Source organism: Arabidopsis thaliana, chromosome 3, assembly GCF_000001735.4.
Source record: "Arabidopsis thaliana chromosome 3, partial sequence".
NCBI classification, from domain to species: Eukaryota; Viridiplantae; Streptophyta; class Magnoliopsida; order Brassicales; family Brassicaceae; genus Arabidopsis; species Arabidopsis thaliana.
The window spans coordinates 2,796,153-2,818,216 of record NC_003074.8 but is presented as its reverse complement, the minus strand read 5'-3'; the positions used below and the strand labels follow the sequence as shown (position 1 = coordinate 2,818,216).

Here is a 22,064-nt window from a genome sequence, read left to right as displayed (position 1 = left end):
GTAGCTTTAGGTAGGGAATCTGCTTGGTTAATACGATATTCATTTGTAATTGTTATGAAGGTTTAGGATTTAACTCTACTTCAATGTAATCCATTTGTGTTTGTTGATAGTAACGGAAGCTACTCAAATTGGTTGTATGTGTTAATGACATTTTTAGTTTTATTTGCAGTATTGAATAGCATAAACTCGGATTTGAGTAGCTTTAGTTAGTGAATCTTTGCTGGTTAATCCGATATTCCACTAATTGGTGTTATGAAGGTTTAATATTTAACTCAACTTCTATGTAATCCATTTGTTGTTGTTGATAGTAACGGAAAGCTGAGGCTATATTGGTTGAGTCTGTTAATAACATATATTTACATCTAAGATTTATATATTTTGTATTTGTGTAAGTAGCAGCATCAAAAAAGTGATACGTGGACATTTGTATTTCAGTGTATCTGTTCCATGGGGGATGTAGAGTTGCCAAAGCGTTTGTTTCGGCTAGGTTCTGAACCTGAGGGCCGAAAGAGGATAAACAATTACTTTACTCTTAGGTGGATTGAGATCATCAAGGCTGCTCTAGATCAAAACCATTTGAAGCAGCTGGAGGGTTCGCAGTTTGGATTTCTGTTGCAAATGGGGACGCATCAGTTTTCTGTAATGTTCTTACATTACATTCTATCTAGGCAGTTGGTGACAGATAAGAAGTATGAAATGTGGTGGGTGTTTGCAGGGAAGCCAATTCGATTTGCCATTGATGATTTTGCACTTGTTACCGGGCTTAACTGCAGCAAATCTGGATTCAACAAAAAGGATGCAAGGACAAGAGGGAAAATGAAAGCGGTTCAGAATCCTACGAGGTTCTACAAGGCATTATTTGGGAAAGAGAGAAAGCCTACTTCACAATGGATTGTTGGGAAGCTATCTATGGGGAAGAAATACAAAGACCCGTTGACTCGATTTCGCCTATCGTTGCTGCTACTAGTTGATGGGATTCTTTGCCCGACATGTTCGCGAACTATCATCGATCCTGACCATGTAGAGATGGTAAAAGATGTAGAATCCTTTCTTAAATATCCTTGGGGTAGAACTTCGTTTCTCGCGACTATTCGAAGCGCCAAGCAAAGAACAGCCAAGGAGCTTGCACAAGATACCACAGCTATACAAGGGTTTCCTCATGCCTTAGTTCTTGTGACAGTGGCATGTTGTCCAGCTATTATATACACGGCAGACTCGGTGTTTAACATTCTAGACCCAACCATTCCAGTCGAGAAGCTGGTTCAGTATGTATTGGGGCTGAGTTTGAACATCAATGTGCATGATGCACGAACTATCGACCAAAGTGGCATGGTAATTCTATTGTTGTAAAGCTTGTTCTTTGTATTTGGTGTAGAAAGATTGTGTACTTGACTTATCTATTCTATTGACTCTTAACTTTTAGGACCGGGTAACCTCACTGCTGAATGAAGAGCTCCTGGCGAAAGAGATCGACTTATCTTTCTCAGATGAGGAGGATGATGAAGAAGTTTCGCATCTGCTATCATTGATAATGGAGGAACACCCATTCGAGCATAACAGTTGGAGTGGTGGTGTTGATGCTAATGATGTTGAACATCCATCTGAAGATGAGTTCATGGCTGATGACTGTGTGAATCAGGCTAAGGGGGATGGTGACGATGAGATGGATGTTGATGGTTCTGGTGTTGCTGCAGAAGAGAGGGAAGAGTGTGCAGCCGGAGAAGGTGTAGACGGATTGGATGGTGAGGCGAATAAGGATGGACCGGTGACAGATAAAGATGGTGTCAGTTTTGCGGATGGAGAAGGGTTGCAGCAGGAAGTCCCAAGAGCTGGCGAGATGGAAAACAATGATAGTGGCTCTGCTGGACATGGTCTTAGAGAGGCAGTCATCAAAGAGGTAGCTGATGAGTTTGAGAAACGTGTTCTCAAGATTCAACAATCAAACAACGATGAATTGAAGTCATACTTTGAGGCTGAACTGGTTAAGCAGAAGAAAGAATTGGTTGCAATACTTACTGAATCGGTTAGGGAAGCTGTGAGTGGGCTAAATAGACAGGCTGGAATTGTTGGAGAATGCAGCAAATGTGTTGCTGATGCCCACTCTAAACAGGTTAAGCACCTCAATTTGCTTGTTGAGACTTCAAGTATTGCACTAGTAGGTGCTATTTGATGTATATGGACAGCTTCACATTAAACAACAATTTTCTGTTGATGCATCAGGACCAAATAAGAGCTGACCAGCCAGGAAATAAGCATGGAGTTTCCCAACAGGTTGAACCTAATATTGGGTTAAGTGAAGGAAGTGACAACTTGCCGGCTGCGTGCGGCATAAACGTTGGAGTGTCTGTTCCAGAACGCAGCAACCCTAACACTAGAATGGAGGTGAGAATACAGTGAAGATTATGACGCATTTGTGTGTATTCGGTAAGAATGACATATATTTTTGATGCCTCTTAGGTAAGAGAAGAAGATTCTATTCAGAAAGGAGGAAAGAAAAAATCTTGTTCTCAAATGGATGCACAATCTAATAGGCCACTGAAGCGAGCGAAAGATATGGAGCATGTGGCGAGCACAAAGGTAATTATATTTATTTCTGGTTTTGAGTTACAATATACATACTTTATGTTGCAGCAAACCCACTTACTTTCGCTATTGGTTATTGGCAGCTTGAAAACAAAGAGGCCGTGCATGAACCCAAAACAGTAAGAGTTCCCATTTATGTAAATGTAACGTTATATGTTGTTGCTCCGCTGAACTATGTACATGTTTATATGCCTTGCAGTATGTTTCACCAACTGAGAAATTGGATGATGAAGTAGACATTGTGGAGCCGAATTTTTCGTTGGGACTAACGCAAGAAATCAACGATAACAGAAGCAGGTTGCCTCCAAGAGGGAAGAAGAAGACATTCCCCAGCAAAGTTTCTGTGTTGCGGTCCAGCAACCGGATAAGGGACAGGCCAATTCAAAGCAACAGTATAGAGAATATGACTAGCATACCGGTCCAGCCGCATCAAACAGCTAGCAGAGGGGCTGGTAAAAGTCATGTTAGTAGTTCTGCAAAAGTGGAGAAGCAGACTCCAAATCAATCACCTGCTTTTATTGGGCCTTTTAAACCGTTCTCTGTGCCTAGTCCATCATCTGTGAAAAGGTTTCTCAAACAAATGGAACGGGGAGTGTAAGTAGTCACACTAAGTATAGAATAGTAACCGCTCTTCTTTGTGGTATCAACTAATGCAACCTTTATATGTTAACATGCAGCTCATATGTTCTGGCTGATGGCGTTGTACTGGAGAATACAGAATTTTTGAACATTTTTGAGGGCCAGACACTACTAGATGAATCAGTAAGTTACTATAGAATACTTCATTCATCTACTTTTGCAGCAACTGTGGGAGTACTGATAGACAATGTAACTCATGTATAGAATTTGTGCTAACAAACATTTTCCTGCCACAGGGACCTGATCTGTTAGTGAGGTTCATACAGCTGCGATTAGATAAAAATAAGCCGCTGCGTTTTGATTTCCTACCTTCAAGTTTCTTGTCAGAGCTAAGACGCCAGTACAACAAGTTTGTAGGAGCTGCAGATAAGAGTGCTTTTTACTTCAGCACTCTTGCAAGAGTCCCCTTCATGGTGCGTCCGAAATGGTTTGCCGAGATTGACGTCATCTACTGCCCCATGCAGGTCGAGAGGCAGCATTGGGTTGGGCTTGTCATAGATTTGAAGAAGTGGGGAGTCACAGTTTTAGACTGTAACAGAGACGTGTTGAAAGACGAGCAGGTGGAGAAGTACGTAGAGCATATAACAATCATGCTACCGTACCTGATTCGAAAGCATGGAGTTAACGGGTACATGCTAACACAGAGGCTGGAGCCAATGACTGTTAGTAGACCCAAGATACAGTGCAGTTGTTCTTCACTAGGTCTGTTTGTGTTTCATTTGTGATCTCCCACTAATTGTGTGCAATGTGATTGGTTTACATATATAGTTACATTTGTTTATTTCAGGGCTGGTTGGAATTGCAAGTGTGGTCTTACTAGAGCTACACTCAGTGAACGCAATGGAGTATTGTGGGAAACTAGATGATGGGAAGATGCGAGATGCAGCTAAACAGTACGCTATCGAAACTTTCAATGCATTGTCTCCAACAGAACGTGGTGCTTGATTTGTAGATGTGTAATTTATGTTGAACAAACATGGAGTTTCTGTTGTAATCAGAGAACAGTTGTATTGAAACTCAACTACTAACTGTGATGTTTGTATATTTATGTTTGAAGTGAAATGTTTCAGCCTATTAGCCTAGTGTGTTGGGTTATATTACAGTGATGCAATAACAGATATGCTGAACTCCTATAGCTACAAACTCCTATAACTCCAAAGTATTCAACTAATAAATGAAATGTCAAGTTCTTGCATATCATTATAACTAAACGAGTAATATTTTCACATATATACTGAAAACATGACATCAAGAGAAAACAATTTGAGCCTCCAATTATTTGATGTAAAACGAGCTTTTTTATTTGAATCTTGCATATGGGTCGGAATAGTACAGTAAATAGTAAATAGAATAGGATACCATGCAAAACTATTTATGACGAAGCTGCCATCCATGATGCCCGTTTGGCTATATAATCATAACATTTATAAACGTGATGCTTGTGATACAGAAAATATCACGATCTCCGATTAACAACCAAAACACCAACACGATTGAAAGCTCTGTATATTACTTAAGAATCAAACAACGTTCATGAAACGCGGAGTGATTCTCCTCTGGTTCTCAAGATGAGAAAAACCCAGAGATTACAAAGAAAGTTCTAGAAGAGAGAGAGTTTCTATAACAATCTTCGATAATGAAAGCATGAGCATAACATGTTGCTCTTATACAAAAAGGTAAAGAAAGTAAACGCTAACCACGTTAATAACGATCGCCGTTAACGTCCATTTGCATTGCCAGCTCGCCAGCTCACAACACACGTGCTTTGCTTAACATCCCTGACTTCACATTGCCAGCTCGCCATCTCACAACACGTGCTTTGCTTATCCCCGACTTCACATTGCCAGCTCGCTTCACATTGCCAGCTCGCTTCACATTTCCAGCTCGCTTCACATTGCCAGCTCGCTTCACATTGCCAGCTCGCCAGCTCACCACGTTGGTTCTGTAACAGCTTGCAGGTACAAGCTCGCGATTGACTGAAAGTGCATCTCCAACATACAGCATAATGAAACTAAGTAAAACATATGTTATTCGGCCAACAGTTTCATCAAACGTGTAAACAAACTCATTTCTGTGGTTCCAAAAGCAGATTGATGGTTTTGGTTTGTTATGGCTTACCCCATTGATTATGTTACAGGAAAAATCAGTGTATACAATTACTGATGCATCATTGCTTGGGTTCCCACTTCATTATTAGGGTTTAGTTTTCGTAAAAAGAAAGACTGTACCTTATGTAAGTAAGATATGGATGATTTTGCACTGGAAAGAAGCAGAGAAGGGTGATTAGACAGACTGCGGGGTTTCATATATATACATTTCAAAAGCGGTGTTACAGGGCATTACTTAATTACATCGGGATTAGAGATACCAACACAAATATACACGATGAACAGGTAGTACATAAAAATCAAAATAATAAGGTATACATCAAAGTTGGGTATACCAAACTATTTAAATAAATGTACTTACTCCTGCATTAGTAGAAGTAAACAAACCCGCTTCCGCAAGATATGCGGGAACAACCATTATTTAAGCCCACTCCAGAAAGTTTCTTCATAACACCTATTAGCACCCCATAGCAGTAGTTGACGGCTTATATAGCATTACGGCAGGAGGCCTTATTGTGTCCAACACCACAACAACGTGAACACCTCCTCTGGGACCTTGTCCTGTTCCGCTGCATATTAAAAGTAGATAGGTTATTAGCTTGTTAACAGATAAGAAGTACATTGTAATGTTTACTAATAGGTACTTGCCTTGAATTCACCACGAGACAAGATTCTGATCTTCCTTGGTCTCCCTGGTGGACGGCGAACGAATGGTGGCTGCAGCTCTCCTGTAGTTCCTGCAGCAATTTCTGGTGCGACCTCTCCACCAACAGAGTGAATAGGATAGATTTTCTCCTCATAACTAAGCTTCACTAACTCATTAAAATATCCATTTGCTGCTAACGAGTCTGTTGGAACGCCAATCCTTGCAGCAGCGGCTATTGCGTGAGCACAAGGGATCCCTAACCCCTGAAATTCCAAACAGGAACAAGTAGACTCGTCCAATTTGACAATAAAACATTCCCCTGTCCGTTCTTGTACTTGGAATTCAAAGTTGCAGATAGGCTTAACAGACATTGACATAGCGGATTGATAGTTTTCCTCAACTCTTTCCTGAACTCTCGGAGCTAATGTAGTAGGGCAGTCTTCGGCTTGAGCCCTCCTAGTTGCAAACCAATCCATCAACGTCGTTCTTATGTACTCCAGCATGCAGATAAGCGGGTACTCGCGGGCCTCTCTGATAACGTTGTTCCAAGACTCACATATGTTACTATCCATGATATTGAAACGCCGGCCTTTGGAATGCACTCTTGTCCACTCTGAAAATCCTATATGAATTACAAAATACAGAGGTTATGGAGTCAACTTCATCTCAGCCACGTTAATAACAATATATGTAAGCTGAGAAAAACACTTACCCAAGTCAACTAAATATGCAGCACATCCGGGGTTCAATTTTTGTATCTTCAGGAATATCCGATTGAAATCCGTGACATGGAAAGCTTGTGCAGCTTCAGACATTAGGCGGCAGAGGCTTTTTGGCTTATATAGATGTCTGATATTGCGCTAAAGGTGAACCGTGCAAGCAGCATGGTTGGCTTGCGTATAGACCTGCAACAATATTAGGGAAATCATTCATTATCCAATCAAAATAGAACCAGCTTATTGGCATATTAAGTAAATCGATATATGTATACTATATGAAGAAACGTGAGATGGATGGTTGTGTCTAACCTTACTCAATCCTGTGTATATGCTTTCATGGCGGTCAGAGATAAACATTAAATCCGGATTGTCTGGAGCTATAATGCTTAGCCGCTGAAAAAACCATTCATATGCACTATCATTCTCGCTGTTAACGATTCCAAAAGCCAGTGGGAAGATCTGAAAATTCCCATCTTGGCAACATGCTGAGATGAGACAACCACCATATCGCCCCTTCATAGATGTTCCATCAACTACAATGACCTTGCGCATAAATGCGTACCCTTTAATTGATGCTGCGAATGCGATGAATTGATATTTGAAACGGCGTGGACCAGTAGGATCATCATCATACTCTGTAAAGCATAGACTGCCTGGGTTTGCTTGTTGAAGGAGTCCAGCGTAAGCTGGAATAAGTGCATAGCTACCGGCCATAGATCCCAAAGACTTCTCCATTGCCACCTCTCGAGCCCGCCAAGCTTTCCAGTATGATATACTAACATGATAGTCGTCAAGTAGGAACTTCCTAATCACTGCAGCGTTTGGACCACGTTTAATACCAAGAAAGCGAGATTGCATAAGCTCGCCTATCACTTGAGTGGTTGCTAACCGGTGGTATCTACGCCTTTGATCAATCGTGCATGTGTGTCTCTGATTTGCCTGCCGAACTTGAAAGCTGTCAGAAGTATCAACCTTAGATGCATATACACGCCATGGACAGGTCTTGGAAATGCATTTCAGAACCATAAACTTAGGAGTAGAACGCGCAGTTCTGAAGTGAAACTTGCGGTTGATGGCGTGTATAGCTATCTTAATCTTGCAGTCAGACTTCGACTTAAAGACTCTGCCAACAAACAGCTTATCTCCTTCGTATTTAACGTCAAAGAAAGCAGAGTCCACACCTGAAATAAAAGGAACATCTATCAGCGACATGGTTGTAGTCTGTAATATAAATAGTACACGATTAATATAAATAGAATAGTATAAGGTGTGAACTCTATTTTCCCAATTACTCCATAACCAAATTTGTTTTGCAACAAGCATCAAACAAAATCTATATGTAGATATGGAATGCAAGTTATACCTTCACCTTTTCCATCGTTAAATACTGGTGGGGCGTCCCGACCAAAAAGAATAGGGTCATCACTGAAATCGGATAGGATAGTGTTTAAAGCTTCTTGTGCCCGCCCCCAAAAAAGAATGTTTTGACGCTGAAGGTCAGTTTCTGCTACAGCATTACCAATAGGAGAAACATGATTGCCATGAGGCGTGCCCACAGCTGCCCGTGAGGAATCTGCGCCTTCGATGTCAGCATTTTCCGGAATGGTGATAGCTGGTGGATTGGGTGGCAGTGTGAATGGAACAATGAGCAAGTCATCATCACTGTCTGTTGAGGTATCTGTCACCGTTGCTCTGCTTGGACCAGCCTTCCCTTTCTTCCCAATTGGGTCCATTATTCCTTTCCCTTTGTCAGTAGGGAGACAGTCAGGGCTTTTAAGGCGGATGCATTCTTCAGGCTCTCTAATACTGATTCCTCCTGTAGGGAACAGCTCTCGCCTGGTACGACGGTGTTGTTCTGTCTCTGTTGTAGCAGCGGTTGGCTCTAGTGTAGGCCCCAACACGGCACTATCAAGTGCAAATTGGTGAAGTTCCTCCTCTGAGTCATAATCTGAATCGTCACTGTCCTCTGAATTGAAGTTCTTGTCCGTAACAGCAACCGGAGAACTTGGAATAGTGTGTTGGACGACAGTTACACATAGATTGACCTCCTCTATATGCCGCCGCATTTGAATGAACATTGTAACATCACTATCTTCGCTGATGTATTGAGGTGGAGAACCGTTGCCTTCATCTATCGCCATCCACTCTGGAAATTGGTATGCCATTTTAACTGTGATGCCTCTTCCACGCAAGCCAAGTTTATCTTTCACCTTCTGAGATAGCTCTTCATACGTCATGTTAGTTCTGAGTCGGATGAATGACGATCCTTCGACAGTCTTAGGTTCAAACTGCCAGGCTAGATTATCCACCCTGACCCACTCGCCAATCACCAACAATACTTCATCTTGTCCTGCGGTCTACATGGATTATGGAAATAGTTCAGTATTATTTAGAAAGAACATAATGAAAATTAAATGTAAATATCAATCAATAATAACAGTTTTCCAATTTAATCGTTCGTAGCTTTTAATTACGGAATAACAAATACAGCGTGAATCACGATCTAATTTAAGTAAATACTAACAAGTTGTTTAGCAGATCTACAATCTAGGTAAGTGGTATATTCGAACGTAAAAGTGAGAATTTTTAAATGGAAACTTTACACTAGGCAATTAAATCACGAGAGACTAAAAACAGAAACAAGAAAGCGATGGTTTTGTACCTTTCCCTTTTGATTCCCTGTATTTACTGCTGTACTATTTTCACCACCATCCATACTGTTCTGTTTTGCAGGTTAGATCTCTGCGTAAAAGGTATAGCATTTACTGGCAATAAATAGAAAACAGAGCATCTTCTGCTCCGATATTTTTGGGGGGAATATTTTATTCAAATTAATGTAAAAATCTGCAGGTTATGTTACTGATGGGACAATTCTCAAGCGGTGCTAGGATAATTTTTTTACTGGCTTCGAAAGGAGACACGTCAGCTGGTAGAAAGAAGCTCGCTCTTACCCTCACGCGCGTACAAGAAATCACAGAAACGTGGCTTAGGGAGTGGGTTGTAACTTCACATACCCGTAGCGTCACTCTCTCAATTCCTTCGTTTATGGTGTTAGTTACTTAATATTTTTATGGAATATGGTTATTGAGCTAATTCACCCTAAAAAAATACCGAATATTACTTTTGGATAAAAAGAAAAAATATTTGGCGATAAAGTTTATGATGGGTCAATATAATATACATTTGTCATGATAAGATTTCACGCATGACATGCGGTTTTATATCAAGCTCATCTCCGTCACTTATTTCTGATATTAGAAATCACTTATTTCTCTAAAAATCTAAACCCTAGTATCTCCTCTTCTCACAAATACTTGAGTTGTTCTTATTCAAAAAATTACACGAAATACAATGGTTCGGATGGTTAGATCCAATTGTACAAACGTTGGTGCGGTGGTGATGGCGGACGTACAAAGCGTGTCGCGGAACGCAACCTTTCTCTTTTTCTCGGAGTATGGTGTTAGAGCAGATTTAGATCGTAAGCTTCTTGTAGAAGCTAATTCTTGCCGAATTGAACCGTTGGTCGTCGTAGGGCGTTTTGAACCGGTTTGAGTGGTCAGAAATGGAAGGTTGAGAAAAGTAGTGTTTGGGATCTAGCCTACAAGGATGAGTCGGTTGGTGACTGGGATCAAACCTCTCCAGTTTTTGTTCGAATGAAAATGGAATTTGATTCAGGTGCGTCGAAATGTTGTTGTTCCCGACATCCATGCTTGTGAGGGTAGTTCATATTAAGAATATATTATATTTAGTATCTGAGAGATTATATATGTATTTAAAAGTCATTTACGAAAATTTTTATTGCCTCAGACACTAGCTGCTTTGGAGAATAATCAATAAAGAATTAGCAATTACATGAAGCTTACGATCAAAATATGTTCAAACACCATATTCCGAAAGATAGAGAAAAGTTGCGTTCCGCGACATGCTTTGTAGTTTGTACCTCCACTATCACGACCGCATAAATTTCTGGATGATTAGATCTAAACATCAGAACCATTATATTCCATATACTATTTTGATAAAAACAACTCATATATTTGCGAAAAAGGAGATAATAAAGTTTTAAACTGTTAAAAAAAAAAGTGATTTTTGATATCAGAAATAAGTGACGGAGATTGGCTTGATATAAAACCAAGAAAAAACGTATTAGTACCAAACAACAAAAATAGATTTTAAGGGCTACACGTTTGATCCACCAAAATCTTTTGTAAAAATGAAAAGACTAGCTTAATTTTTTTTTTAAATTGGTTTACAATTTAAATCTGTTAGCTAATCATAATAATTTTATAATGATTTTTTAGTCTAAATGTATGAAGTTGCTTTATGAAAAAAGTTTAACTGTATGAAATTTGTCTTTAAAAGTTAAAGAGATAAAAATATGATTCATTTGGTTTCAAATTATTAAAATATTTAGTTGATACCAAAAATATTTCGGTCTCTATAAAAAGAAAATAACAAGTATACTATGTCCGTGCATAGCAAGCTAGTAATGATTTTTTATTTTATTTTTAAAACACAATTATTAATACCTTGTTCAAATCAGACCTAAATCTCTAAAACCGTAAAATATCTCTTAAGGGTTATCGCCGGCGCTCTTGTCAACTTATCCATGGACGAAATCGCCAACAAGGTAATCTTCTTCGTATCCTTATAGCCTTTCTTCTTATTCACTCTTTGACGATCTGTTTCGAATTTCTGATAGATGTTTTTGTATCTTTAGGGGCTTGAAGTGAAGCGTAGTCGAAAAATCCGGTAAATTGATTGATTGGTTGAGATTATTGTATGAGTAAGATATGTATATATGTTGATCATGATCTCTTGCTTGTAGTGACAGTGACATTGAGAGGATTAGCGTTACGGGATATGACATTGAGCTTCCTCGTGAACATGTCGAGAGTGAGTTGAAAAAACTTTTCTCTCCATGTGGAGAGATCACGGATGTTCATATTCCCGAAACTCGCAATTCTTCTCTCTGGAGTCATGCTTTTATTTATTTTGTGGGAGAAGGCACAGCAGACAAGGCCTTGCAACTCAATGGAAGTGACATGGGAGGATGGACTGTCGATGCTGAGGCCGATCCCTTTCCGAAAGAAGAAGACAAGTAAACGGAATTTATTTCCGAGATTTGTATCTTTAAGATTGTTTTCTAATTATACTATATCATCTGCTGCAATCCAATTATTTCAGTTGCGTTGAGTTAGAGGTTGAAGGATACGATACGACACTTCGCTTAGTGAGTCTGATATCAAGTGCGAGTTGAGTAAACTTTTCTCTTCATGTGGGAAGGTTGATCATGTCATGATTTTCGATAGGTTTGTGGCTTGTTCCTCCCCAACCATATTTCCCCAAGTTAGTAAAGTCTAAACTTATACTAAAGACTTGTCGTCCTGGTTTTTTACAGCTTCTCTATAGTGTATCTACTGGGAGAAGACGCAATAGACAAGGCCCCAAAACTTAGTGGGACCGACATGGGAGGGGGGCGCAAAGCAGTTGTTCGGTTTGTTGCTTACCATGGAAGAAACATTTTCCACCCCCGCCGCCAGAAAGGCCGCATCATTTGTGGCCGCCCAGGTACGTCAATATCTTGTTGATTCTTGCTTCCTGTTAACCAAGTGTAACAAACTTTCGTTGTTACTTTATAGATGAAAAGCCAAAGATGGCTGCCATAATGAAGATAATTAAGAAGCCAAAGAGGACTGCAAAAAAGAAGATAATTAAGAAGCCAAAGATGACTTTGGAGTAGAAGAAAGCTCGCAGACGAACCTCTTGGGTGTTTTTAACTTGTGCAACCTTCCTTTTTATTTACTTGTTATGCTTTTTGTCTAGATGTTTAAGTTATTAAGCTCGCTAATCATCATCTGCCTTGGTTACCTAACGCATGATGTTTATGTCTGGATGTTAGAGTTATGATATGTTTATGTCTGGATTTTTATAAGTTAATCTCTGTTGATTAGGTAGAGACGAATACATTTTCATTAAAATCATATCATACTCGAGGATTCTCATTTTGATGAAGGGCTGAGAGCTACACTTGTAAAACTACAATGCATGGTAACTCAAACAATCATCTTGAAATGCAGATAGACCTGAGAGACTCCTCATGCTGCTCTTTCTTATTCCTACTTCCCTAAGTTCACGTCCTCTTGTGTTGATGACTCTGAAATCTGACTTGTTCACATATATCATTGTTAGCCGATAAATTGTCCTGTTAAATCCCATGGACGAGTTTCATATGACTTCCCAATGATACTTCGTTTATCGCTTACAGTTCCATCTTCTGTTTGGTACTCTGGAAAGTAATCAATGAATGTTTTTGTGCCTAACTCATCCACCCCATTGAACAGGAAATCCCTTAGCAGCTCCTGATTTTGTTCAAATCATTTTCAACATCTTCACAAGCTAATTAATAATGGGGACACTAATGGGATCAAATCTTTTATACCTTTGCCTTTGCTTCACCTACTAATCTTTTAAGAAGACCATGTCCAGGATCCTGCAAACACCAAATCAATATCCATTGTAACAATACAGATACAGTGTCTGTTCAAACATGCAAATTACACAAAAGGAAATGAAATCACCTTTTGTGCTCGCCATGTCAGGTACTTGTGTTGTGCTTCACAATTGGCTCTCACATGAGATGGTTCCATCTCCTCCCTCACTTGGATTGTCATCTCAAGCCATGCCTGTAGGAAGAAGATGATAGATTCTCAGTCAAAGTTTCCAATAAAACCTTAGCTTTTGGCCGCTGAGTATATACCTGATAGTACTCTAGAAACGCAGAGAACAAAGCCTTATGTTTTTCTTTGCTAGACGAAAACCTAGTCCACATCACCAAAGGCGAGAAAAACTTTATGGATTCACCAGTCAATTTCCCTCCCCATGGGAAAGTCTGCAAATAAATCTCAAGATCAGTCATTTACACCTCAGCATTAGGTTTACTTGCAATTGAGTAATTTGGTGTATTCTTGTGGTCACCTCAGCATATTTGTGATATATGGACATTATCTTGTTATAATACTTGTCTTGGTAATCCGTCTGGTCAGTCAACTGATGCAAAGGATTAAGGTCCCTAAAGAAGAACATACAGTAAAATATTGAACATCAGTTTGGACAATACAGACCTGATAACTCCAGCATAACTAGAAGATAACTTACAATACAACTATGTTAACGTTGGTAGATGTGAAAAAGTTAGCACAGAATATGGGAGTATCATACTCAGGCTCCATGAAACCCGCAAAGTCAAAGACCTAAGCGAAGATACAAACAATCAATCAATTGAAAGTAAGGAAATGGGACTAAAGCAATCAGTTTGTACTGCTGAAGTTAAACCTGCATTGTCTCATTCTCTATTGCCATACTCCTCAAGAGTCTAATCTTTGAAGATTTAAAAGCAAGCATTTGAAGTTCGGTCTTACCATCTAGTCCTGTCATGCTACTATACTTTTCCTGAAACAGTTTCGTGATTAGAAAAACAAAATCTGAACTTTTACTTATATAAGCAGTCTATAACAGTAAAGTTATTTGTTTGGTTCCTAATGACAACTCAAATCAATTTACCCAAAATTCACAGCAAGAAACAATGAGAAATATAATCCTCCCACTACACTAACGAAATGTAATTGCATATACCTGGAGATGTGAAGGTTCAAGAACGATCCTTTTCCTGGTTTCTTCTAAAGCAGACTCTGCGAATTCCTTATACGACACAGCAGAGACTCTAAGTAAGAATCTTTTCTTTCTCCTTCTCAACGTGAAATTGATCTTATTAGGGCTTGCAGAGATTAGAACAGGTGGGTTTGGTGCCTTGAAGCATGACCCAATTGAAAACCCAAACTCCATTGATAAAGCCATTACAACAAGACTCACAAACTGAAACCAAAGGTCTCCTTCCTCGGACACTCTCTTCAATTCTTCTTCATACTGAAAACTGAAAAAAGCAAGATTCTTTATCTATAAAAGAGATAAAATTTTCACAGTTTCAGTGAGACAAACGCAATTGGCAACGACAATGAATTTCAACATCCGTCCGAGTCATGGTCCAACTATAGGGCCCACATCCGCCACGTGGAATGCACAGTCACGTTGACGTGGGGAATTCAAAAGTTTAGGGGTGTTTATTGGTTTGTAATTTAAATAATTTTATATGTGATTGAAAAATCTGTGGTTATTCATTAAGATTTTATCAAAATTCTGCTAAAATTTAATGTTTTTGTTTTGTAAAAAATCTTCATAAATTTGGAGTTATCATATTTAAAATTTTATAAAATCAAGAAAATTTTTGTGTTTATCCAACTAAAATAAAAGAATTTATAATTGTTAATAAATTAAATTATTTTGTTATTGATTTATGATTTTTTACACTTTTATTCTCAAAATAAAGTAATAATAAGTATCATTAAAATAGAAAAATTGTTTTCTACCAAAATAATAATAATAGAAAGATTGTTTGATAAACTTTACAAGATTATGGAGTAACTAATCAACAAGATTATAGAAAACTCTCTAGCAATAGTTTATTATCTTTCATTTATTTATTTTGTTTATTTCTTATTTTTCTTTTTATTAAAGTTATCAAAATTTCTTTTAAAATAGAACTTCATAACATTTAAAGTTATTAAATTTTAAAAACACTATTTAAGTCACAATCCTTCTTCTCTTGGTTTAAACTTTCAAAACGTTTTCTCTTTACTATCTCTTTGTATTGTTCTTCTCTTCCTTAGCGTTCTCTGTTAACAATCTCCAATGGCTGAGAGTACAAAGTCAAAAAAGCTAAGTGTGAGACTTCTCATAGATGAACTGAAGAACAAGGTTGTCTTGGCTGAATCTGGTAAGGATTTTGTTGATGTTCTCTTTAGTTTTCTCGCTCTTCCCATGGGAACTATTGTTAGATTGCTTGAGAAACATCAAAAATCGCCTCAAGTGGGTATAGGATGTTTCAACAATCTTTACAAAAGTGTTTCAGAGATGGATCTTGAGAGTTTTCAGACAGAAGCATGTAAGCAAGTTCTACTGTATCCTAGGAGTGTGAATCTTGAGAAGTTCAGAAATATGAAGTTGAAAATTGATGACACTAGGGCTGTTAAGTACTTTGTTTGCTCAGGCTTTAAAGAATCCTGCAGACATCATTATAGCATTTCGAACACGGAGGAATGTGAATGTGGAGAAATTGTTGACTCGAAGGTTGTCAAAAGAGTGATGAATCGGGAGATTAAGGGACTTGAAGAAGAGCAAGTTCAAGGAAGGATTTTGAGAAAGGATAATGATGGAGTTTTTTTCAGCTGTAAAGCTTCTTCTTTCATTATAACAGATGATCTGAAAGTGGAGGCGAGCTCTATGGATAATGTTTTGAATACTCTCAGAGGCTTAGGCTACGCAGATACTTCCAAGCTCAGTGAAATACTTCTTCATGTCGGTGTCAGTGAGGTATTTTTTACTGTATCATCTTACGTTGGTCTTCGTAGTTTGAATATATATGTTTTGTTGAGTGTTTGTTTGTGTCATCAACAGGTACTGACTTTGCTGGAATGTTTCTTTACTTCGGACCTTCCTTTAACCGACACTTTTCTGAAGAAGCAAAGCTCATTGCAAATGATCAGATCTCGTATACCTCTAAGTCCAACTTTGCAAGGATCTGGAGATGGAGCAGTACCAGGCCAAACCATAACTTTTAAAGCATTTGTTAGAAAACCGAACATCAAGATTCTCTGTGTTGAATGTGGAGCAGACTTCATTGATCTTCTTTTCACTTTTCTAGCTTTGCCACTTGAATCTGTCTGGAACATCTCTGCAGGGAATATCAGTTTAGGTTGTATTGGAAACTTATTCAGAAGCTTCAAGAGAATTGATGCTTCATCCTCTTCCAAAACCAAGCTTCCTTCGTTTTATAGTTGCCCTAAACAGTTACTTGATGTCGTCACTGAGCAACAAGAGATCTATTGCAGTTTCAAGTGTGTCGTTGAAACTAATAATGAGTATGACTTTAAGTTCACTAGAAAGATGCCTCCTCGTCCGAATTCTCTGAAGGAAAAGAACCAGAACATGTTTTTCACCAATAAAACATCAGTTTTATATTTGACTAGTTTTGGGTTTATGAAGCAAAACACAAGGTTTTTGGTAACTGATGATTTGGTTATCAAACCGAAGAACTTGGTCTCAAACATTAGTTTGCTAAAGTTGAACATGCACTTGGATAAAGAAGATGTTGAAGAACATGTGATCACCATTGGGAAACTAGAGGTATGGGTTTAGTCTTTTGTTTGATTTAAGTGTTTGAGCTCGAGGGAAAAATTGTCTTCTTTCATTGAATTATGTCTTTTACTGCAGGCTATCAGTTTGTTAAGAGCTTCCCTGATGACATCCTCAGCTTTAACTAGTTCTTTCTGGAGCTTAATCTCGAAGAAGGCCAAAGCAGAGACTCAGTAGTTATGTTCATCAATATGTTCCATCTTCTATTTTAACTTTTATCAAAAAACACAATTTGTCGTCATGCTTATCTTCTTACTGAATAAATTACATTGAACCTGAGTCAATTAATTATGATGGACTGCTCCAGATGGCTAAGGTTAACTTTATAGTTTTCAATGAACCATTGTTATAGTCTTATAAACCAATGGTTTCAAGTATTTTGTTAATTATTATCTTAAAATAAAATTTATTTTGTCTTACATTGCTCTGTCACAACACCTCTTTTCCAAGACTCTGAAGTTGACAAATCCTTGTGGCTTTTAGGGTTTAAGAAACATTCTGTAATCTTTATGAGATGTTATCCTATAACAGACAATGACAAGCAAATTAGAAAGAGGTTTTAAGGCTTAATTAAGAGTCTGAATTCTAGCTCATAAACGTTGTCAACATCTCAATAGAATTGAAGGATTAAGGAAAGGCTTATTCTGCAAAGCAAAACAATAAAAGTTTCAGAATTTTTCAAAAAACCACGAAGAGTTATCAATTATTAACAATCCACAGACACATCAGAGAAAACACAAACGAAACAAAATAAGCAAAAGGACCCTATGAGACACTGTCCATGAGTTGACGAAGCTTGGCCTTGAAGACGGTATAATCAGAGAAAAGCTTTGTCCCTAAGATGTAGGAGTCAACATTGGTTCTGAGTACCATGAGCGAGTAGGAGGGTCCGGGAAACTTTCCAGCGTTTTCAAGCAAGGCCGTGTGAAAGCCTAAACAAATAGCTACTTTTTCAGCGTTCTGAGAGCACCATTGTGCAATCCATGTCACGACCTTCTCCCTCGTGTCCAAGCTCATGAGGTGAGTAGGCGCGTTGTGAACGGTCACTACCTCTGTTGGCCTAGCAGCGGAGAAATGATTCAGATATGATAACATCTCATCAAGAGCCTCCCACTTGACCTCATCATCGAAGATAGGTGACAAAGTTTTTAAAAGGTTCCTGTAGGCTTCAGCCTTCCAAACGACGTCTTCAGTGGCAGGGAGCCTACATGCGACGCTCCCAATACCTGCGTTAGCCAGACTCTGCTTGATAGTAATACTGCAGGCAATCTCCTTCTTGAAAGATATCTTCACTGGATGTCCAGCCTTGTGCCACATAGCGTCCCTTAAGGCTTCTTCATCCTCTTTCCACCAAGATAATTGGTCACAGCGAGAAAAAAACTGCCTCTCCACCGCGGAAAATGCTCTCTTCGACTTGTCATTGTAGTGGTGGGAAGTCGTGACCAATGAGTAGCCCTGGAGGGGAATGACTCCATGGGAGATTAAGAGCAGTCTTTGAATCACTTTATTTTCGGTTTCAGACAAGTTCAAAGGTTTGGACAGCTCCTCCTTCCACTTTGAGTCCACGTCGTTTTTGATCACTATGGTTTCGCCATCGTATCCCACCGCCAGTTTCGCTGTGTCCATCTCCTCCTCTATGAGGTCATTCTCGACAATGTGATACAGCTCAGTAGACACAGCTCTGGCCACCCCAATGACAATACCCTTCTTGCGCCTCAAGGTAGGACTGACACCGGCCTCGGGATAGATGGTCATCCTTGCAATCTCCTGCAATATGTAGGCACGAGTCTTCCTGATTGAATCCTGTGAGTGAAGACCTTTTATAGGAGACCAGTGCCAGGTCCCGCCCATGGTTGGCTTCACCAGCAAGCTTTTCTCCTCAGTAAAATCCCCATTCTTGAGGATAAAGCCAGTGGCAAGGGAGAGAGATTCAATCTCATCAATGATATGTTTCGGCATGCTTAAACTCAAAACCTAACAGGAAATGTGATGCAGGAGAGGAATTTTTGTTTGTCTAGATGGTGAATATAAAGAGTCGTAGTTACTAAGACCATCTCCATCAATGGTTTTTCATTGAGAAAACTGTTCAATATAAAAATAAAATATAATCAAAAAGTATGAGAGAGAGTAGAACCCATAAGAACACTTGTACATCATTTATTGGTCAAATATTATTTTATTGTTAAAAATTAATTATATAACTAATATTTATTAAAATACAAAATTTTTTTTTTTTTGAGAAACCGTATCTCACTATGGAGATGCCCTAAGCATCTAAGCCTGAAATTAGTCGATGTTTGTTGGCGATTTTGCATTAATCGATGCACTTTTTTGAAATAATCTGGTCTTAAAGACGAAAATGCTTTTTCCCATTGGGACATGTGTTCAAAACTCATGCAGTGTTTGGGAAGCGCAAAGGTTTTGGTGGGCATATCACAGCTGGAACTTGATTCTGTAGGATTTGTATTCCAAGTTCAAGCATAGGGAAGGTTAAAAGATTATGACTCTTGTGGTTTCATTATTCTCATTTACTGTCTGATAAAGAAAACTCTTGAGATTCGTAACCGCTGGTTCTTCAATATATAGAGGCGCATCTTCTTATTCACATCTTCATACCGAGATACCTAAAACCTCAGTTACTGCTCTTCCTTGCTTTTCTCTTACTCGTTTCCTTAACTTAAAATGGCTAAGAGTGAGAAGATTAGCTTGAAACTTCTCGTTGATGAGAAAAAAAACAAGGTTGTTTTGGCTGAGGCTGGTCAAGATTTTGTTGATGTGCTCTTTGGTCTCTTGACATTCCCAATGGGGACTATTGCAAGATTGCTGGAGAAGCATCAGAAGTTACCACAAATCCTAGGATGTTACAAGAATCTTAGTCGAAGTGTTTCAGATATGGCCGTTGATGATTTCAAGACCGAGGCTTGTAAGAGTATGTTGCTTTCTCCAAAGAGCTCCATGGAGATCCATTGCAGAAGACTCAAACTGCACATTGATGATACTCAGGCTACAATGTTCTATGTATGCTCAAAAAAGCATGAGAGCGACTCAAGTAAGTATAGCAATTTTTACAAATCAAGATGTAGCTGTGGATCTTTGATGATCTATCAGATTCATGTTCCAGAAGATGAGCAAGTTGTAGACTCGTTAGGAAATGCTGAAGATGTTGTGTTTGTTAGCTGTAGATCATCTTTCATTCTGACAGATGATTTGAAAGTGATGTTGAATTCTATCGATGAAATAGTCAAGGTTCTCAATGGCCTAGGATATCCAAATATAAACGATCTTAAGGAAATGCTCATTGATGTTGGCTCTGAAGAGGTACTTTGGTTTTCTCTTTTTGTTATTTTCTCAGTGTTTTATATAGGCTTTCATATATATATATATATAAAATCTTTTTTAAATTTAGGTTTTGTCTCTACTGGGGAATTTATTCACTTCAGAGTCTGCCTTGACAAGCACATTCCTCATGAAACAGTGTATGACGACGATGCTTACACTGTCACCTCCACCAATGTTCAAAACTGGACGGGTAGAACAGGGCAGTGGATGCCATATTAAAGTGTTCGTTGGAAAGTTAGACAGAAAGATTCTTTATGCTGAGTGCAGTGAAGACTTCATTGATTCTCTTCTCACTTTTCTTGTTCTGCCTCTCGAGTCGGCGTCTTCGTTCTTCGAAGACAATACCATTATCGGATGTGTAAAGAATTTGTGCTGATGTGGGTATAGAAGACATTTGGCTTACAATTGTTTTATTCCAAGTTACTATACTTGCAGTAAGAATCTCCTTGATATTGCCAGTTGCCCTTCACCAGCATATGAATGTTTAATTCCCTATTTTCGTCACCCTTATTCTATTTGCAAATTTTCCAGAAGTTTTGAATTATCTGTGCTTGGTGAAGGGCAAAAAGTTGTTACTTTGAATCCTATTGATCCAAAGACTTCCAAGTCTTGCACTTCAGTGGTAGCTGATAGTGGGTTTGTGAAGAGAAATACCAAATTCATCGTCTCTGATGATCTGATAATCACTCCAATGAACAAATTTTCAACCATTGGCCTGTTAAAGAAGATGCAGATTAACATGAACGACTTTGAGGCTCAATCGATTTGTATCTACAAAGCAGAGGTTTGCTCATACTATTTTTTATTTTGCAATTGATTCTTTTTTATAGCCTTTCTGCATCGGTTTAAATATTGTGGTCCTGCATTTGTTTTTGCAGCTCGTCAATATTTTAAGAGCTTCATTGACTTCGTCCTCTGCTTTGACCAACGTTCTCTCGAACTTACTTGCAAAGGAGCCAAAGAAAGAATCTTGAGTTCAGTTTTTCTCTGGTGCTGAAGGCATTCAAGAAAACAGTTTGGTTCTAATGTTTTTTTTCCTCTCTGTTTCATTTCGTTCTGCTGTTGTTCCTATTAAGCAATTCTCATATAATGGTTTTCAGCATTTGTTGATTTATGATTCTAAATAAAAGTTCTTTTTTTCTTACATTGCTCTATCATAACACCTCTTTGCTAATACCTAAGACTCTGAAGTTGCCTCTTTCTGAAGACCGTCCCTTGTGGCTTTTGGGGTTTAAGAATCGTGTTCTTGTTGAGATGTTGTCCTTGCTTACAATGATCTAAAACTGTAGTTGAGTTCGTCAACTTCATTGTTAAGAAAGATTGCATGAACATTAGTCATATTGAGGAGAAAGTGATTAACGTTAGCAGATCAGATATATATCAGCATATGAATCTTGATTCTTCTTTATATCATTAACATTAGACTTTTTCTTCTTCTTTCGAATGTATCGTTGTTGCAGGCTGTTAGTTAACTGAGAGAGAGCTTCCTTGATTACAAAAATCTGTATTAACCAGTGTTCTCTCTAAAGAAAAATCCTAAAGAAGTAACTCTTTTATTTTATTTTATTTTTAACAACTAATCCTCAAGAAGTAGCTCAGTCGACTTTGCAGACCCCTAAATCTGATGAAACTCATTAAGGCGTTTCTTTCTCAATGCCCTTATAGCTACTGTCTTGTTTATTACTGGAGATAGGTGGGCGGCTCGTCTTTAATCGATTGCATTTTTATGGAAAATATACACTCTTTCCCTTGGGACATGAATCCAAACTCATGCGCTCA

At 38.6% G+C, this 22,064-nt stretch overlaps 6 protein-coding genes and 2 pseudogenes across 13 annotated transcripts; 5 read left to right on the top strand and 3 right to left on the bottom strand.

Moving 5' to 3' along the window:
- Positions 1 to 447: 447 nt before the first annotated feature.
- AT3G09170 lies at positions 448 to 4,167 on the top strand (annotated as a pseudogene; the record flags this gene model as incomplete). Its single annotated transcript has 8 exons — positions 448 to 1,332; positions 1,424 to 2,155; positions 2,221 to 2,382; positions 2,458 to 2,577; positions 2,783 to 3,177; positions 3,261 to 3,345; positions 3,459 to 3,924; positions 4,010 to 4,167.
- A 1,640-nt stretch (positions 4,168 to 5,807) lies between these two features.
- On the bottom strand, positions 5,808 to 9,312 carry AT3G09165 (annotated as a pseudogene; the record flags this gene model as incomplete). The annotated part of the gene is made up of 1 exon: positions 5,808 to 9,312.
- A 577-nt stretch (positions 9,313 to 9,889) lies between these two features.
- Positions 9,890 to 11,003, top strand: AT3G09162 (uncharacterized protein). 2 transcript variants are annotated; one of them, NM_001337804.1, is made up of 2 exons: positions 9,949 to 10,370; positions 10,503 to 11,003. In NM_001337804.1, exon 1 carries the CDS (start codon positions 10,047 to 10,049, stop codon positions 10,245 to 10,247), a length of 201 nt encoding a protein of 66 aa, NP_001319508.1. In that variant the 5' UTR covers positions 9,949 to 10,046; the 3' UTR covers positions 10,248 to 10,370; positions 10,503 to 11,003. The 2 variants fall into 2 exon arrangements, with proteins under 2 accessions (NP_974265.1, NP_001319508.1); NM_202536.2 differs by having other exon boundaries at positions 9,890 to 10,796.
- Positions 11,004 to 11,161: 158 nt separating this feature from the next.
- AT3G09160 (RNA-binding (RRM/RBD/RNP motifs) family protein) lies at positions 11,162 to 12,438 on the top strand. Its single transcript, NM_111751.2, has 6 exons — positions 11,162 to 11,325; positions 11,416 to 11,447; positions 11,524 to 11,796; positions 11,883 to 12,007; positions 12,097 to 12,266; positions 12,338 to 12,438. The coding sequence occupies exons 1-4, from the start codon at positions 11,305 to 11,307 to the stop codon at positions 11,953 to 11,955; spliced, it is 399 nt and encodes a 132-aa protein (NP_187528.2). The 5' UTR covers positions 11,162 to 11,304; the 3' UTR covers positions 11,956 to 12,007; positions 12,097 to 12,266; positions 12,338 to 12,438.
- Positions 12,295 to 14,689, bottom strand: HY2 (phytochromobilin:ferredoxin oxidoreductase, chloroplast / phytochromobilin synthase (HY2)). 4 transcript variants are annotated; one of them, NM_111750.4, is made up of 8 exons: positions 14,331 to 14,689; positions 14,031 to 14,147; positions 13,854 to 13,948; positions 13,674 to 13,767; positions 13,456 to 13,587; positions 13,277 to 13,381; positions 13,138 to 13,188; positions 12,295 to 13,057 (listed from the first exon to the last, which is right to left on the bottom strand). In NM_111750.4, the coding sequence occupies exons 1-8, from the start codon at positions 14,550 to 14,552 to the stop codon at positions 12,884 to 12,886; spliced, it is 990 nt and encodes a 329-aa protein (NP_566344.2). In that variant the 5' UTR covers positions 14,553 to 14,689; the 3' UTR covers positions 12,295 to 12,883. The 4 variants fall into 4 exon arrangements, with proteins under 4 accessions (NP_566344.2, NP_850996.1, NP_001326171.1 ...); NM_180665.1 differs by having other exon boundaries at positions 12,629 to 13,057; positions 14,031 to 14,141; positions 14,331 to 14,620; NM_001337803.1 differs by having other exon boundaries at positions 12,640 to 13,188; positions 14,331 to 14,674.
- A 732-nt stretch (positions 14,690 to 15,421) lies between these two features.
- On the top strand, positions 15,422 to 17,364 carry AT3G09140 (hypothetical protein (DUF674)). Of its 2 annotated transcripts, NM_001125131.1 has the most exons (3): positions 15,422 to 16,124; positions 16,209 to 16,937; positions 17,025 to 17,364. In NM_001125131.1, the coding sequence occupies exons 1-3, from the start codon at positions 15,444 to 15,446 to the stop codon at positions 17,121 to 17,123; spliced, it is 1,509 nt and encodes a 502-aa protein (NP_001118603.1). In that variant the 5' UTR covers positions 15,422 to 15,443; the 3' UTR covers positions 17,124 to 17,364. The 2 variants fall into 2 exon arrangements, with proteins under 2 accessions (NP_001118603.1, NP_187526.2); NM_111749.2 differs by having other exon boundaries at positions 15,422 to 16,937.
- A 347-nt stretch (positions 17,365 to 17,711) lies between these two features.
- Positions 17,712 to 18,905, bottom strand: AT3G09130 (uncharacterized protein; the record flags this gene model as incomplete). The annotated part of the gene is made up of 1 exon (NM_111748.1): positions 17,712 to 18,905. The coding sequence occupies one exon, from the start codon at positions 18,903 to 18,905 to the stop codon at positions 17,712 to 17,714; it is 1,194 nt and encodes a 397-aa protein (NP_187525.1).
- A 547-nt stretch (positions 18,906 to 19,452) lies between these two features.
- On the top strand, positions 19,453 to 21,259 carry AT3G09120 (hypothetical protein (DUF674)). Its single transcript, NM_111747.5, has 3 exons — positions 19,453 to 20,264; positions 20,353 to 21,069; positions 21,164 to 21,259. Exons 1-2 carry the CDS (start codon positions 19,629 to 19,631, stop codon positions 20,659 to 20,661), a joined length of 945 nt encoding a protein of 314 aa, NP_187524.2. The 5' UTR covers positions 19,453 to 19,628; the 3' UTR covers positions 20,662 to 21,069; positions 21,164 to 21,259.
- The last annotated feature ends 805 nt before the right edge of the window (positions 21,260 to 22,064 follow it).